This window comes from Haliaeetus albicilla, chromosome Z (assembly GCF_947461875.1).
Source record: "Haliaeetus albicilla chromosome Z, bHalAlb1.1, whole genome shotgun sequence".
NCBI lineage: Eukaryota > Metazoa > Chordata > Aves > Accipitriformes > Accipitridae > Haliaeetus > Haliaeetus albicilla.
In genome coordinates this window covers 29,502,210-29,513,683 of record NC_091516.1, presented here as the reverse complement: position 1 = coordinate 29,513,683, position 11,474 = coordinate 29,502,210, and the positions used below count along the sequence as shown (strand labels likewise).

Sequence of the window (11,474 nt, the reverse complement as noted above, 5' to 3'; positions counted from 1 at the left end):
AAATTGTACTCTAATTTTATTAGCTCAAAACAATTTACACTCTATAACAAGATCTGTGATACATAATAAAATCCATATGCCAGGAATCCTTTGTATGTAGTACAAACAGGAGGGTACCATTCTACCAGAGCATCGCATGCTTCCAAAAATAAAAATTTAGTGACAAGTGATGCAAACATGAAACAGCAATACTAAACAGCACGCAATGCTTTAAAAGGTTACTAAGTCTACATTACTTTACAAAAAATTCACAAACTATACTGATGCATCCAAAATTTATTTTTAATCTTGCAAGTGTAAAGAACAGTCCAAACATTTTAGAACCATTTCAATTGTTGGTAACGCTTTGGATACTTTCTTGTATTTCAGAGCCAGATCCTACAGTATCAGTTCCAGAGTGGTTTACTGTCTGCAGTCTACTTTGGTCTCTTCTTGCTCCACCATTTGGAATTGCTGTTTCATTTGCTCTAGGGATGTATTTACTTGAGGAACAATTTTTGCTTTTTTCACCAGATGCACCACTGAATATTCTGCCACCATTACTTTTAATACGTACACTAGAATCAGAAAGTGAATGCAGACTGGTAACCAATTGCCTTGCTGAGTGACGTCCTTTTGCTTGTTCATTTTGTTTGACTCTCCTCTCAGAGAATGTTGGAGTACTATCTTGAGGCTTACCCTCTTTATTTTGGTTAACTGTTTGAGCTTCGTTTTCCTTCCGTGAGCCTGGCTGGTACTGTTGCCCAGCAGTCTGAAGTTCTTGTATTTCTCTAAGAGCAGAGAAGGCATTATTCACAGCCATCTGGGATTGAAATGTGCCAGGAAGAGAAACTTGGATGTCCCCAGCTCTGTTCTGAAATAACAGATTCCAGTGAATATACTGATGCAACGAGAGAAAAAAATCCAGTATTGCAACTGCCATATACTAAAATCTGCATAGCAAAATAAAGTCTTTACATAATATAGAAAAGATTCAGAGATAACAGCAATCACACAACCTTTATTACCTTTCAAAGCAAGTGAGTTTCAGAAGATTGCTAGGGTGATAATGACAGAGTAGGTATATTAGTTTCCCATCTAGCTTGAACTTTAGACTACAGAAACATGTCAGTTACACTGAAGCAGCCAAAGCCTAATTACATCCATCATCCTGAAATACCTGCAATTCATTACATTTGCTCACAGTTCACAGTAGTGTGGTCCCAATAGTTTATTCCACAATACATAGCTGCTACAAGAATTCAAACTAACCAATACTAAGAGATAAGTATGAGAGTAGTGCAAGTGTTAGCTGAAGCTTTTTGTAATCCTCCTTTGCCATATATACTTAAAAAAATTTTTAAGCTCAGGCTTTTAATTGTAGCTGAATTAGAAAAAAAAATATTCAAACAAATTGCATGAACAAGTTAATTTCACAGTGCAGAAGAGTCCATCAGCTGAAAACATTGTGGCAAGCCAAACTATAAAAAAAGTCAAAGAACCTATAATGAGAATTGCTCTATTACTCCAAATAATTTTAGCAGATTCAAACTGCAAAACTGGAAATTGCTTTCCAAACCATTAAAAAAACCCAACATTTTTTACCATCATGTTTTAGAAGCTCATGGTGTTCTTGAGGAATTTGTAACACTTAATGGGGAAGACACTGGGTATAAGAAACATACTGGACTGCAGAATGATTCTTAGCATGACAGTTTTATCCAACTTGGACACAGTTGCAGGCTGCCAGTATCTTAATTTTTAATTGCCTTAAAAACTTATGCCTGGACTTTTTTTTTTTTTTAAAGGGAACTTTTGTGCCTCCCTTGAAAAATCCAGAAAGTTTTCTATTTATTGACTTCACAGTAGAAACCAAAACCTTATGTTGTTAATATTACAAATTGGTAGTTGCCTGAAATTCATGGCAAGGCCCATGTAGCAATCTAACAGGACTAGACATATACACTGTCATTACTTAAAAGAAAATATGTGCTTTTCAATAGGCATATTGTACTACTCTCTACTATCAGACTAAGTTTTTTGAAACCACTATACATCATTATTAAATGTTGCCAAAAACCCTAGTCATGCTATTTTCCATTTTTAATGGATGCATACCACTATTGGAACTTCATATTTCAGAATAAGAAACAACATAATTACCACGAACACTTCCTTTAGTACATTACAAAATACTATGGTTTCTGTTCCACATGGTAATCACTTAAAGCTTATATTAATCATTGAATTATTATGTTCTGTATAAATACAGCTACAGCAAAAGATTGCAGTAACAACTTCATGGATCATTTGGTAATCATTACTTTCAGTCAGAGGGGGATAATAGCTGAAAACTACAGTAAATCACATCAAGTACATTGCCGCTAGCATTCCCTCTATAGACTTACTTTGCTATTCTGGGTATGTTCTTGTCTTTCCTCTTCAAAAGACTTCTCCTTTAGCATGTTAGCAGGCTTACTGAGAGTAGAATTCATTTGTGGATGCCCCAAAAGACCAAAATCTGATTGGTCTATCCCAGCTAATACAGCAAGTTGTCCAAGTCTGTAAAATAAAGTTTAATAGAAAATGACACAAAAAATTCTTACCCTGTGAAAGACCTAAATACTAAAAAACAGAAAAAACAGAATCTCTTTGAGGCTTTGAACTTAGTTTTTCCATTATTTTTTGAGAAACCCAAAATAGCTTGATAGAGATGAAAACAAGTAGCTAAAGGTATTTTCCTGTCTTTGCACAAATTAGCCTGCAGGGTCAAAACTGTCAGTCTTCACTCAGTGTTATGAGGCTAAGAATGAAGTTCTCCCTGTTAGCACTGATCTCTGAGCAGAATGCTGGCAAGCAGATTCCCTGTCAGGGAGAACAAAGATTAAAACTCTATCACTCAAGCAGAAGATTGGTGCACATCTCCCAGACTCACATAATCTCTAACAGCCAAATCCAGTTACATGCTTTGCACATACAGTCATGTCGTTCCACCTACCAGCTTACAAACTGGCCAAACCTACCACTTGGGTGTTTTAAGCCTCAATAAGAAGTGAGAAGTTGCAGCCATCAACTGATAGCACAACATATTATATTGTGCTGGTTTTGGCTGGGGTAGAGTTAATTTTCTTTATTGTAGCTAGTATGGAGCTATGTTTTGGATTTGTGCTGGAAACAGTGTTGATAATGCAGAGATGTTTTCGTTATTGCTGAGCAGTGCTTACACAGAGTCAGGCCTTTTCTGCTTCTCCTCAACGAGGAGGCTGGGGGGGCACAAGAAGTTGGGAGGGGACACAGCCGGGACAGCTGACCACAACTGACCAAAGGGATATTCCAGACCATATGATGTCATGCTCAGTGTATAAAGCTGGGGAAAGAAGGAGGAGGAAGGGGGTGTGTTCATGGTTGTGGTGTTTGTCTTCTCAAGTAACCATCACATGTGATGGAGCCCTGCTTTCCTGATGGCTGAACACCTGCCTGCTGATGGGAAGTAGTGAGTGAATTCCTGGGTTTGCTTTGCTTGTGCGCCCAGCGTTTGCTTTACCTATTAAACTATCTTTATCTTGGCCCACAAGTTTTCTCACTTCTACCCTTCTGATTCTCTTCTCCCCATCCCACTGTGAAGGAGGTGAATGAGGGGCTGGCATGGTGCTTAGTTGCCAGCTGGGGTTAAACCACAACATATATATAGAAACTTATTGAGAAGAACAGTCTTTGTGATTGGATTTCTGTAACTTTCAGAGCAGTTCCCTATAATCATGAACAGATGTAAGGCCCACCTGAAAAACTTATATTTTATGTAGTGAAAAAGCATTTTTCCTTTCCTCTGAAGTTTGAAATTCATTCTTAAAGGAACTGCAACTCTACCAGTTGATAGGCTCAAAATTAGAACACAGCCTCAAGGTGAACTTCACATTAAGTTACATTGTTACAATGTGGAGGTGGATAGAAGGAGGAAGCAGGGAGGGCAAATAAAAGCTTTTGTGGTCTCCTTTGAACATGCAGAGTAGACTACAATGTATCTTCATATCATTCCTTCATTCTCCTGGATGAGATACCTAAGTAGGCAAACCTGTTTTGTAAAGCTTAAGCTGACAAATGGGAAGGATGAACCATCCTCTGAGAAACTGCAGGTACAGTGGTGGAGCCTTAAGATAAACTTCAATCAACGCTCTCCAAACACTCTCTAAAATATTTCAAGCAATAACAAATAATCCAGAATTTAAATACAGAGGCCAGATTCATCCATCTAGATTTCTGTACCTCAATTAGTAAAAATGGGCCCAAGGCAACAAGACACTTTCTGAAGCCAGTTCAACTGCATTTTGAGCCTTTCATATCACAGGAATGCCAAGAGCCACACGTGATCCAATAAAGACTTGGAAACATACTTTAATAGAAGCTTTCTTCTCTTTTGGAATGGGCTTCTTGAAAGCCTTTCCCAAGGACAGATACATGAATTCAGCTGGACAGTGCTTGGATCATGTTTCTCCCACTAAGAGAAGACTAAACAGTAGGTACATAGTTAATTTTTCTTCCTTTGCTCTTTGCAAGTACAGTCCTAGAGATCTGGGGGGGAAGAAGGCAGCATACTTCAATGGAAGGATAATTTTGGAAAGAGATCTTACGAGAAACAGTAAAGTGATAACCTACCCAGCATCTTTAAGGAGGTCTAAAAAAGCATGAAACTTTTGGAAAGAGTTCTCAATGCTGCCTAGAACACCTTCATCTTCCAAAATCATGTTTGTTACTGACTGTGCATGAAGAACATCAGATAGGGAGGTATTTAGATTCCTTAATCTTGCATTTTCGACTTCCAGCTATGGGGGACAAAAAAAAAAAAGGGGGGGGGGAGGTAAAGTAATTTCTTTCATTGTCAGTTAAAACAAAACCAAAATACACAATGCCACCTTTGCAACCTATAGAGCAGTATCACAGAGAAATACCCAAAGTAACTGACATAACTGATATAGAGCTTCCTGTACCAGAAATATTCAGGGCACTACTACTACATTGAGATCTGTGCAGGTTTGTTTATCCAGAGCTGCAATTCTATGCTACCATAGTGAAATTACTCCAGGCACTCAAAACTACTGGCTCAGTACTGTCTCCAGTATGTACAGAATGTTGTAGAGCAAGTGCAAGCAGAAAAAAACTAGCTTTCATATCATGTTAATTTGCATGTATTATATGACACATTAACACCAAAGAATTTATTTTACTAGTAAAACACCTTAACGAAGGCCAATGCTTTCCTTCTAGTCACACCTCTATCAGAGGGCATGCATACTACTCTATCTCTCCCCTGCACTGTGCATCCCAAAATTGAAAGTTTAAGATGATCCAATTTTTCTTCACATTGAACATTAATCAAATCAATGACAAACTGAAAGCTGAATGATAGTGGTAGAATATGTTTGACAGAAACATTAACTCAGACACTCATTTAAGATTACAGCTATGGAATCACTGCTACCACAGGCCTTCCTTCTTTCAAGGACAAAAAAATAACAGAACTGTGTAGTGCACTGTAGCTGTTCAACTAGCATCAAAATTAACAATTTTAGAGATTACTGCTACTTAGTTTATCCCTTCTCCTGAGACAAGGTGCTAGGTCCAAGCAGTCCAGCATGACAGAGAAAGATTGCTTGTAAAGAGTATTTAGCCTAAAAAGCATTTAAGTATTCAAACAACAGGCATCCAGCAGAGCCCACTGATGCACTTCACATTACAGGATTGGAATGGCTGCACCAGAGGACTACAACGAACCTTGTAGAGCACAGAGTTCTCTGTGGGTATCTGCTCCCTGAACTATGGGGTACCACTTGTTGCTCAAGTTCCAAAGGCTACCACCACTTTAATTCCACTTCAGATCACATCAAGAACCAAATCCATTCATTTATACTATCTTACACTCAACTCAGTTACAAGAAATTCTGCTTATTGATGCAAAAGGATCTTTTTAGTTTAGCAACAATGGACAGAGGGGAAATAGACCTCACAGTTTAACTGTGACAAGTCTTTAGTTCCGTTCTGTCATAAAGTGAAACTGCACTTCACAACAACTGGTGGCTATGGACAACATGCTATGCAGAAAACCATCCGATATTTTTATTGTCTGCAGAAACAAAACTTAAAAATCAAAAGGGACAGAATACGCCAAATTAAACAACATTTGCAACAAACAGCTTTTCAATGCAAGTTATGATAAAGAAGGTGGGAGACCTCAAAGAGCTATCCATCTGCTGCAAATTGCAAACAGATTTAATCACTTTCTCAAGAAAAACAAACATCAGGATGCCCCAGATCATAAGTAATATGCCAAATGAATGAAACACATTGAAAGAGTAGCTTGACCCAGAGTTCAAGGCTCTGGAATAGGATCAGGAGAACAAACACACATTACTAAATCCAGATTTCATCACTGCCCTTAGGCTAGGAAATGATCCATGTGACTTTGAACTGAAACTCTGGAAGCTACCACATTAGGGGTCGTTGATAATTACTCCTAATTAAGCAAGTGGATAGTTTGATTGGTGCCTCCTTTAAAAGTAAAGACAACTAACAATTAATTATCATTACCTCCGTTATCCGTTCCTCAGCCTTTACTCTGGCTCTTTGTTCTTCCTTTAATTTTTCCATGCATTCTTCCAGCTCCAACTATCGTAACACAGATAAACTATCATGAAATTTATATCAAAATGTCTAATCACCGTGCAATTTTATACAAAAACTCAACATGTCCAATTAACAACTAGCACACAGCATTCCAAGCAACAACATATCTTCTACAAAAATACATGACGGAGGTCTTACCAGTACATAACTTTAGGATGCAAAAAATTAATACAGGAAAGCGGAAGTGATTTGCAATATAGCAATAGATAACATGAGATTATAGCACAAGTCTCTCAGGTCTATGACATTACCATCAGGAATGTACATTCTTGTCTACTTCCTCTTCTTCCCCTTCACCTTTTCAAACCTCATTTTTAACTAAATACAACTACCTCATCAAAAGCTTAAATTGAGCTCAGAAGAAAATCCTTAGTAGCCATACCTAGATTTTCAGAATGTATTCTTCATCCAGGATTTTATTCCTTATTACAGCAGTAGGAATACAAAATTCTGAACTGTAAGAACTCTACTCTTTCCAATTGGTTTCACTGAGTTCTTCAGCAGAACTAAGTTCTTCACAATCCCAAGCTGTTTGAGTGAGTTAAGCAGCTTAGTGTTGAATTAACAATAACAAAACCAAACATAAACATCTAGCAAATATATCCTAGTCTTATTCATGAGATGCCTACACTTGTATTTTAACTTTTAGTTCCAAGTAGTGAATCTCTCAGTGTCAGTGAACTGTAGTCAGGATTTGATAAGCAATACCATGTTTTCTCATATCATTGCACAGCCTTATCATCTTTAATTACAGCATCTGAAGTGGAAGAACAAATAGGAATTTTCATTCTTGCATGCCTTAACACGGTCTTCTGGTTCTAAAGGTAAAAACGGTTAAAATTATCAAGCTGCTCCATTTTTCAGAAGGTAGCCTGTATGTACCAACAGTATACAAAGCTTACTCATTTCTCTATACACCTTCTGTACAGGCACATATATGTAACATAGGCCACTGCTTTTTATACAGACCTTACCAGTCAGTTCTACAGAAGAGCAAAGATCCAAACAGTACTGAAGTCCTTTGTTTACTATTAAAAGCTTATTCAAGAGCACTCTACTGCACTTCATACAAGCAATCAACTGAGAAGACTGGTGTCCAGCATTATGCATAGTAAAAATAATCCTTCTACAAATGCCAAAAGGTCCTCACAGGTCTTGTAGGATGCAAGGGACTTTTGCATCTGATTCAAAGATGCAGGTTCTAAAATATTCTAGATATAGCCCTCCCAGTGACAACCACTCGGAGTGAAGATTAAGGGTCTGTCACTATTGTCCAGTAAAGCTCAGTCCTAAGATCCCTAGACTGGTATCAGCCAAGCTAACCCTGGAAGTAGAAAGCCAGTCATATCTGCATCAGCTGAACACATGAGAAAGACTCTCAGAGGTCAGAAGGTATAGGAAAACCACATTTCAAAGACAGTATTTGGAAAGAGATTTAACAGTACCAAACTGCCATGATGTAACAAAATCACGTCCAGGCATGGCGTTGGGGGGAAACCTCCAAGAAGAACCCTCAACAAATACCACAATCTTACTGCAATCTGCCTCAGAATGTGTAGAAATAATAGGAGCTAGAAATCCTTTTATAGATACAGAAGCACACCACAGAAAGTAGCGACCATAGTGTTCTACATTCACAACTTGACATGTAAGCTGGAATCCTGTAACCTAGCTTTGAAGATCAGTCACAGGTACCACAGACTTGAATTCTTACAGTTCCATTTATAGTGTGTGCACATATATATATATATATGTATTTTAAAGTTTCTAGGGTGTAGGTTTTTTTGGCAAGCAACTACTTTAGAAACCTTAGTTCTATAGTATTTTTGCTGTGGACAGACTTTAGACAATTCTAAAGGTGACAGCACTAATCTTTTTCTTCAGATGGCTGGTTTGTATTTTCAAAAGGAAAAAGCTTAGAAAATAGTTGAATTATCAAGACTTTTTAAACAGAAATTTGGAAGTTTTGTAGTTTTGTTTAAACTTGATTTATCACACCGTAGATATACACATTTGACGGTTATGGGCTGACTTCATAAAAAAATTGACAAACACTGCAGCTACATCTCCTCATAAGCAGTATCAGAAGACTACATTTAAAGGAAGATGCCTTGTACCTCGGCAAACATATTTGTCACCATTAAATTACAAGTATACATACGCTTTATTCTTTGATTTGCTTTTGAGAAATTCATTAGCTTACACAAACTGCTAGTCTTTGTGCAGAAAAAAAGTCATTAAAATACATCAGAGCTACATGTACATTCATGCTACAAGACTGAGCCTTCTAGTAGTGCAGTGCAGAAAGACAGCACCGACAGCCTTCAAGAGGAAATTGAATAGCAAATATATCTGTAGCCCTCAGAACCACTATATGCAATATGACTACTCACCACTAGAGAGATATAAAACTGAAGTTTAGAAACTAAACATATAAAAAAATTCAGTAACTAATTAGCCATGTTTTTATACTTGATTACATCGTTGTCCCTATTTTTAAAAAAGAATTATAGTGCAATTTCTACTTCTATGTAATTCACATAGTATTCATGTGTAGGAAAAGTTATACCCTGCTAACTACATTAAGGGTGAAGTTCACCATTTATATCCTTAGTTAAAGTTTCAAAATCTGGGAGTTTCTTCAACTACATTCTTCAGAGGCAATTCTGACATTTCAGACTCCCTCTAGTGGAAGGAAAGAATATTTATCAGTTCTTATTTTTCATTTAAGCAGAAATTAAGCTTTTAATTAGCCAAGGGATTTTTTAAAAAAAATGAAAACACAACTAATATTGTTTCACTAAGTAGTATGCTTAAAGCCCCTTTTTGAGCAGAAAGATGCAGAGAAGTTTTCAAGGACTTGCATACTGAAGCGAAAGCCTGGTCATTCTGTCACATCCAGGGATGTCTGGAGAGCTTTTTTGGCACAGTGGCAGCTTAAGGAGTTCCCACCTCTTATTGTTTATTCCTACTCTGCAATCTCATCATTGTTCTAGCTAGCACAGCTGGTTGTCCCACTTTACTGAAAGGCTGTGCCAAGGCCTGCTACAGCCAAATACACTGGATTACTTTTCAGCTAGATCAGTTCCTCAAGTCAGTTCCCACCTCAAGCAGCTCTTCAGTAAGAGCTGTTTAATGACAATACCTAAGCCAAATTAACTCAGATAAAAAGGGTCCTCCACTTCCCCTCTCGCATTACCAGCCATAGAGTTCTGCCATTTACTGTGCTCCAGTTCTGGAACACACCCAATCACATAAGCCAATGTGAGTCACTAAGATGGCTAAAAACTAACCTGGAAAAATATCACAGAATGGCTGAGGTTGGAAGGCACCTCTGGAGGTCATCTGGTCCAACCTCCTGTTCAAACAGGGCCACCTACAACAAGCTGCCCAGGACCGCATCTAGATGGTTTTTTAGTACCTTTAAGGAGGGAGACTCCACAACCTCTTTGGGCAACCTGTGTCAGTGCTCAGTCACCCTCACAGTGAAAAAGTGTTTCCTTGTGCTCAGAGGGAACCTCCTTTGTTTAAGTTTGTGCCCATTGCCTCTTGTCCTGCCACTGGGCGTCAGAGAAAAGAGATGGGCTCTGTCTTCTTTGCACCCTCCCTTCAGGTATTTATATAAATATGATTGCCCTGGAGCCTTCTCTGCTCCAGGCTGAACAGTCCCAGCTCTCTCAGCATTTCCACATAGGAGAGATGCTCCAGTCCCTTAACCACCCTTGTGGCTCTTCACTGAACTCTCTCCAGTGTGCCCATGTCTCTCTTGTACTGGGGAGCCCAGAACTGGACACAGTACTCCAGGTGTGGCCTCAGCAGCACTGAATACATGGGAAGGATCACCTTCCTCAGCCTGCTGGTAACATTCCTCCTAATGTAGTCCAGGATGCCATTCACCTTCTTTACCACAAGAGCACATTGCTGGCTTGTGTTCAACTTGGTGTCCACCATGATCCCCAGGGTCTTTTCTGCACATTACTTTCCAGATGGTCTGCCCTCAGCATATATTGGTGCATGGGGTTATTCTTTCCCAGGTGCAGAAATTTGCACCTCCTGTTGAACTACATGAGTTTTCTCCACATCAGCAAGATGAATTAACTTGCCTTATGATCAGATAAACATGAAAAAAGACATGAGAGAAAGACTGAAACAAGAAATGGAAACGCACTAAGGGACAGAAGGGAAATAGACCTCACGATTCAATGGTGAGAAATTGTTAGTTCGCTTCTGCCATAATGTGAAATGATGCTTTGCATCAACGTAACAAAAAGGATGGGCGAGGCACAGCCACAGTTCAACACTGCTTAAACAGTGCTGTCAGATATGCAACCATGGCCTAAAGAAGTATTTTGGTTTCCAAATTCAGAAAATCAGGAGAATCTGGACCTTTACAAGCACAGGAAATTTAGAACTAATCTTGGAGTAGGTTCCTAAAATTTGTAATTTCACCTCCCAGGAAGCTCAAATTAATCACAAATTATCCCTTCCTTACAGTTGCTCCGTATGTGATACTACAGGTAACACGGACAATATAGGTCCATATGACAACTCTTCCTCAAAGCACAAAACGCTGCCTGCCTCAGCAGTGTATCCTGAAAGTAATATTCTTTCCTCTCCAAACACCAAGAATAAATACGTCAAGTGTTTCCTGAAAGCACCGTCCTTGCTGCACAGAAGTTTTTGGTGCAATATGCACATAACACAGAATTCCATGATTCCAGACATAATGCTCTTGATGAGAAGTTGAAGCCACAGCACAGCACATCAACATATTGCACACAAACACTAATATGAAATCACCTAAAAAGAAGAAAGCT

The 11,474-nt window shown here is 38.5% G+C and overlaps 1 protein-coding gene across 5 annotated transcripts in view; it reads right to left on the bottom strand.

Annotated features, from left to right (window-relative positions):
* CEP78 (centrosomal protein 78) overlaps positions 1 to 11,474 on the bottom strand; it is a 29,714-nt gene continuing 18,240 nt past the window's right edge. For all 5 annotated transcript variants that reach the window (XM_069777262.1, XM_069777266.1, XM_069777267.1 and 2 more), the window contains 4 exons: positions 6,562 to 6,639; positions 4,633 to 4,799; positions 2,388 to 2,541; positions 1 to 853 (listed from right to left, as the gene is read on the bottom strand). In XM_069777262.1, coding sequence (XP_069633363.1) covers positions 329 to 853; positions 2,388 to 2,541; positions 4,633 to 4,799; positions 6,562 to 6,639 — 924 coding nt within the window. In that variant the 3' untranslated portion in view covers positions 1 to 328. The remainder of the gene's footprint in view (positions 854 to 2,387; positions 2,542 to 4,632; positions 4,800 to 6,561; positions 6,640 to 11,474) is intronic.